The following is a 6,598-nucleotide window of genomic DNA, read 5'->3' on the forward strand; positions in this document are numbered from 1 at the left end:
GTGATACCAGGCTTAACCCAATAATAGTATGAGGGTCCTGCTGGCCCCCAGAATTCCCCTAACTAAGCCCGTGTCACAAACCCAGTGAGGCCCTGCTGGTTGGGGAGGTGCAAAGATACCAGCACTGTTCTGTCTCATCAGATCCGTGGGGGGTACATAGTTGTTTTATTTATTCTTCTTCTTTAAACTCTATGTATTCATAATGTACTCTTGAATGTGAGATACAAACTTACAAAAAAGAGGCAGTGTAGGGTGACAGACTGAGCCAGGGAAGAAGGGTAAAGAAAGCTGGGTTTAAGACTTACTTCTGCCATCAACTTGGGACAAGTCACTTCTTATGGACAAATAGAAACAAAAATAGTGCTTGTTTTTTTTCCATACAGGATTGTAGGGAGTGGTGTAGTGGAAAGAGAATCAGCTCCAGTCCTGGCTTTCCACCTGCCTCTCTGAGCCTCAGCTTCCCATCTGCCCACTGGGAATAATAGTCCTGGCCCTTCCCCTCCTCCAAGAGCTCTTGGAGGCTCAGGCAAGCGAGCGGACGTGAGTGCTCAGCATACTGCAAGGTGACAGTTGGCCCGGTGCCCTTATTACCCTGATAGCATCTCCTGTAATGCAGTCCCACTTGGCACTTATCACTTGCTGCCTGATACCATCAAGCCTCTCTCTTCCTGGTTGTGTGTTTTATCTCCCTCACCCAGATTATGAGTTTAGAGCAGGGCCCCTGTGTCTCTCATCTGGGTATTTTATTCACTGTGCCCAGCATGAAGCCAGGCGCACAAAGGGAGAGGCACACCAGGTGGACCAAGAGGCGGCTTTGCAATTAAACAGAACAGCAGTGGGAGGTCTGGTTCCACCTGACTCACTGGCTGTGTGGCACCTTTCCAGCTCTCACACACTCACTTGCAATGCTGTTGTGTGGAATGAAATAAGTAAGGTGCAGGAGCTAACCAAGTGCCCAGCCTAAGTAAGGTCTTGATAATGTTTTGTGAGTGGCAGACTCAAAGTGCCTCCTAAAGGAAACGTGCTACACAGATTGATGATTATGTTTGTCCAGGTCCCCCACCCACACTCAGCCCTGGGAGAGGAGTTCTTGCCACATCGAAGGTTGGTGACCATGGAGTGGTCACCTTTATAGTCCCTGACTTGGAGACACATGAAATCCCACACCGCTTCTTTCCCATGCCCTTCAGGCCCTCCCTCCACTTACCCTGTCGGACCCAAGACACGAAAGGGGTGGGGTCAGCAGAGGCTACACATTCCATCACGACACTCTGGCCAGACACCACAGTGGTGTTCTCTGGGGCTGCCACAATGACCACATCCTGCCCCCTGGTGGACGCCAGGGACCCTGGAGAGAGGGCAGACCAGCAGGCAGCTTTACTATTAAGCATCTACACGTGCAGTACCTCCCCTGGTGCTCAGTCACCTGGTGAGGCAGGTAGGGCAGGGAGCAGCCAGGATCCCACCTGGCAAATGGGGACAGCAGCTGCATAGCTGCACAGAGCTGGGACTGGGACTTAGAGCTCCTCCTCCTGAAGCCAGGAGAAGAATAACCTGGCCTCTGGCACACCACCCATATTCTTCCCTGCCACACTGAACCTACCCACAAGACAGAGAGAGGATGGATGGTCAGGGTCATGAGTAGACGTGGAGCCTGGGCTTGGAGTCAACAGTCACAGCTTCCAGTTCCAGCAGTTATTATCATTATCATAATCGTGCTGTGTGATCTTAGACAAGTCCCTTCTCCAAAGGGTCTCAGGTTTCTATGTGTGAAAGGCAGGGTGTGGGCTCGAGTTTCTGCCAGCTTGGTAACTCCCTGAGCACTGATTCCTGCCAAATTCTCACTGTGACCCGGCCCCCTGGGTCGGCTTGGTGAATACCTAGTTTGTCCAGTAGATGGAGGCAGAGACCCGGTGCACAGGAGAGAAGGACCCACACTCAGAGCATCTCACCAGCTAAGCCCGGAAGAAGTAGGGTGGAAGTGGAGGAGGCGGGGTGAAGAGGGGGTGGTGGGAAGAGATGTGAAAAGGGGCTGGGGTGGCGGGAGATGCCATGGCAAAGGGAGGCAAGTGAGAGGCCCTGGGGGGAGGCCTGCAGTAAGATCTGTGGAGCACCTGCTAGGTGTCAGACACTTTCTACTCTTATCTCAGCTCTTCTCACAACTTCCTGGAGCTGGACATTTGATAACCAGCCCAGGGTCACACAGATGGTAAGCCGAGAAGCCAGGATTCAAACCAGGCCTTTCTGACCCCAAAGCCTGTGACCTTCCTCCTGCATTACCCTGGGACGGGAGCTTTGCAGAGAAACGGAGAGGACGGGAGCACCAGACTGCAGACAGCCAGATCCATAGGGCACAGAAAGCAGCGAGGGGTGAATCCCCCAGGGCCCAGAGCCTCCAGGGCACACAGAGGGGCAGGGACCAGGGCTTCAGGGCACTGACACCCCTCCTCAGATGCCTCCCTCCCCACCCGTCCCCAGCCCTGGATGCTGCATCCAACCCAAGGAAACACAAAGCCTCCAAGGGAAGGGAGCCCTGCACTGGGAGTCCAGCCCCAGCTCTCTGACTTGCTGGGTGGCACTGCCTTCTCTGGGCTTCATCACCTCCCCTGTCTGATGGGAGTGATACCCTGTCACCTATTTGAAGGCAGGGTTTGGACCTCTTGAGGCCTCTCAGCTCTGATGTAGCTGACTCCAGAAAAATGCCCCGGTTGGCCTGCCCAGCCAGCCCCCTTACCTCTGAGGGCCACACTGAGTAGGGCCTCCTGGCTGAAGCGCTGCTGGGCTGAGTTGGAGGCCACGCAGCGGTAGGAGCCTGCATCACTCTCCTGAACGTCTAGGATCTGGAGAACCCCGTTGGGAAGAGTGATGAGCCTTGGGAAGGGGGAAGGGCACGTGTGAGGTGGGTCGGAGCTCTGCAAGGAGGGTGGCATCCCAAAACTATCCTGGGCCCACCCTACTCTAATCTGAAATACATATAGTGTCTCACTTTCAAGTCCCACGCACAATTTAAAAAATGCAAATTAGGGGGGCCGGCCAAGTGTCTCAGCTGGTGAGAGCACATGCTCCTAACAACAAGGTTGCTGGTTTGACTCCTGCATGGGATGGTGGGCTACGCCCACCCACAACTAAGATTGAAGGACAACTTGGCTGTTCCTCTTCCCCAACACTGTTCCCCTTCCCCAATTCCCCAATAAAATCTTTTTAAAAATGCAAATTAAAACTGTAAAATACCATTTTCACCTATCAGAGTGGCAAAAGTCAAAAGGTTTAACAACAATGGAGAGAAGGCACTCTTTGTCTTGTTGGTGGCCAGGCCAATCGATACACCCTCATTCAAGGGCAAGCTGGTGATATCTTACACTCAAACCTGCACATGCCTTTTGACCCAGCAATGCCACTTTAAGGACTCTAACCCCCAGATATTCTCCTACATGTACACAAAAATGTATGTTTAACAATATTCACTCCAGCACTGTCTGTAATAGCCAAAGACTGGAAATTACCCAAGTGTCCATCTGTAGGATGGGAACTAGCTAAACTGGTTTGGGTGCATTCATACAACGGAATGCTAGGCAGTTGTTAAAAAGGAGATAGCTCCATGTGTGTGGATATAGGGAGAGCTCCAAAATGTGTGTGGTGCCGAGCAGTGTGTGTGAGATATGTCCACGGATATACTGGCACTGAATGTTCCTGCTAATGGTGGTTGTTTCTAGGGAGGGGCCCCGGGATCCTGGGAGCTGACAGTGGGAGAAGACATTATACACAGGCTTCTATACAGTTTGAATTTGTTTACCTCCTGCCTGTATTACCTCCTCGCCCCCGTGATAAAATCCCTTTCATTCACACTGTATCATCTGATCCTCAAAACAAGCCCAAGAAATAGAGGGGAATCACAGCCTTCATTTTATTGGTGACAAAACTAAGGCTCAGCCGGAGCAGGGTATTTTCCCACGGTCTCACGGCTGGAGCACAGTTCAAACTTAAACCCAGATCTTCTGGTGCCAAATCCCATGTTCTTCCCACCCGCCTGTCTCAGCAGCCCTTAGATGGCTGACAGTGCTACTGGAAGGGGCGTGGTCCCCAGCAAGCTCCAGTCAATACCTACATTACTGAGGAGGGACAAGATGGATGAGGGTGGTGTTCTCTGCCCTCTTGGTTAAAGGTTTGGAATGCATCTTGGCCTAGAAAGGCCCAGAGGCCTCGCTTAAAAGACAGTGCAACCTGGAGCAGGGAAGTGTCCATGGGGGCTGGGGTGGCGGGAGCAGAGAGGGCTCTGACCCATGAGGGCATGAGCGGGTCCTCCCGAATCCTCCAACTGTAGCCCCTGCAGGGTCACCTGGAAGTTGAGAGTTCTAGTTTCTCAAGAGAGTGAATGGTGCTGGTCCCTGGATATAGGCTGTGCCAAGGTCAGAGAAATGGGATGACTGTGCACTTGAAGGTCCCCTGGCTTGTGGGGAAACAGGGTATGAGAAAATCTAAACAGGGGAGGAGAACTAGCCCGAGGGTGTTGGGAGAGAATTCTGGCCATAGGTCTGGAAACCCGCTGTGGCCCAAAGACTTATTAGAGGAAAACCAGAAACCTGCATCGCTCCCTCCATCACCGCAAAGGCTAACCCACCTCTCCTCAGCATCTTACCCTCAGCTCCAATAGCTGCCCACATCAGTGCAGGGCCAGAGGGGAAGAAGGGACAAGGAGGCAAAGGGTGGTTGGAGGTAAGATCCTGAGCCAAGACCCTGCCTGCTGCCACAAAAACATTGACGGGACAGGCCAAGTAGGGGAGGACAAGCAGGACCCATCTGGGAAACAAATCGCCCATTCCCATCCAGGTCTCCTCCACCTAATATACTCTGCCTCCAAGACCCTTTGTCCTCCCTCAGTCTAGCTAGCTGACTGCCTGCAGGGTCACTGTCTAACCCCGGTCTTTCCAGGGAAATTGTGCTCCAGGTACCCAAGAGGTAATCCGTCCTTTGACAAGTACCATTTCCTTAATTATGTATGTTGAATGAATGAATGAATAAATGAATGAATGAATGAATGAATGGATGGATACATTTCCTCAGATGTGCTGTTGTTACAGCCAACAGAAGCGAGATGGAACCACTGTTAGTGTTTATCTAAAATCTTTCCTGTTTTGTTAAAAAGTAGTTTTAGAAGCTCTGCCCTTGGAAAGAAGTCCAAGATATATTGGTTAGTGNCGGAGCTCAGCGGCAGCAGTGGCGAAGTCGCGCGTGCGGGGCTTATTAGCACGACAGACGTAGACACCAGAGTGCCGGGGCTGCGCGCTGCTGATCAGTAGGTTGGTTCGGCCCAGGACGATGACATCCGTGGAGATGGACTTCCCGTCTAGGGGGGGAGACGGAGAGCGCTGCAAGGGAGAGCTGAGGACTGCCCTTCCGCCCACTCTCCAGACACTGGGAGCCCCTTACAGCCTGGTTAAGAGAACACAGCAGTTCCCAGTTCGAATCTCATTTTCTCCACTCCCCAGCCTGGTGACCCTCTCCCAATCTTCGTGGTTAGGTCTGTAGAATGGAGAGGTAGTCCCTAGCTGGAAGGACTGCTGTGGGGGTGGAATGAATAAGGTTTGTGAGAACCCCCAGCACGATGCAGGCACATAAATAGGTGCTCAGTACACTATCACCATTATCATTAAATTCATCTCTCTCCAGAAGGGCACCTCCTTCTCAACGGTCTTAGCCCAGTACCTGTGATGAAGACATGGCTGAAAAGGTCTGATGAAAAACCAAAGATTTGAATATGCGCAGAGACTTTCATCTTGATGTAAAATGAAAATCATTTAAAAAGCCCTTGCCTTAAGCATATGAACAGAAAATCCAGGGAGAGAAATGCAAATGGCCAAGAAACACACACACAAAAGGTGTTCAACCACACATAATCAAAGAAATGCACATCAAAACACAGATGTTAATTTTCACCTATCAGATTGGGAAAGTATTTAAAAACAGTAAGTTGCAATGAGAGAGAGAGGGATATTCAGGGGCCCTACCTTAACCTAAAAGCCAGGGATTCCACTTGTGGGCACCTGTCCTGGGAAGATGTGAACAGGGCTGATCACTGTAATGTTAATGGTGATAGCGGACAACTAGAAAGGACTTCAACACTTAACAGTGGGAAGTGGCAAATTACATTACAGCTATATTCAAATGATGGACTATCATATAGTCATTATAATTCTTTTGAAAAAGTTTTAAATATGGGGAAATGCTTTTGATATACTTTTGAATGGAATTAGGACTTGGAACTGTAAATTCAGCATACATTCAATTTTTTGCATAGAGAAAAACCTGGAAGAAAATACACATACATGTTAAAATTGTTTATCTCTGAATGGTGGGATACTTTCTGTTTCCGCTTTTCCTTAGTTTTCTACAATGAACACATACAACTTTTGCAATCAGAAGAAAATAAAAGTCCCCTCCCTGACTTTTGAAAAGTTCCTGGAAAAGGAGCGGTGCCCGGGGTCAGGAATGAAAGCCTTTTGCAGCCTTTCTCTTCCCAGGCTCTGACCAGGAGTGCTATTAACAGTTTCTCAAGGTGAGTTCCCAAACCCACAGGTATCAGAATCCCCTGGGTCAACAA

At 50.4% G+C, this 6,598-nt stretch overlaps 1 protein-coding gene across 2 annotated transcripts in view; it reads right to left on the reverse strand.

The window, feature by feature from the left end:
• IGDCC4 (immunoglobulin superfamily DCC subclass member 4) overlaps positions 1 to 6,598 on the reverse strand; it is a 48,673-nt gene that overhangs the window by 18,945 nt on the left and 23,130 nt on the right. For both annotated transcript variants that reach the window (XM_019647365.1, XM_019647364.1), the window contains exons 4-5: positions 2,735 to 2,871; positions 1,208 to 1,348 (exon numbers count right to left, since the gene is read on the reverse strand). In XM_019647365.1, coding sequence (XP_019502910.1) covers positions 1,208 to 1,348; positions 2,735 to 2,871 — 278 coding nt within the window. The remainder of the gene's footprint in view (positions 1 to 1,207; positions 1,349 to 2,734; positions 2,872 to 6,598) is intronic.

This window comes from Hipposideros armiger, unplaced genomic scaffold, assembly GCF_001890085.2.
Source record: "Hipposideros armiger isolate ML-2016 unplaced genomic scaffold, ASM189008v1 scaffold_110, whole genome shotgun sequence".
In the NCBI taxonomy this organism is placed as follows: domain Eukaryota; kingdom Metazoa; phylum Chordata; class Mammalia; order Chiroptera; family Hipposideridae; genus Hipposideros; species Hipposideros armiger.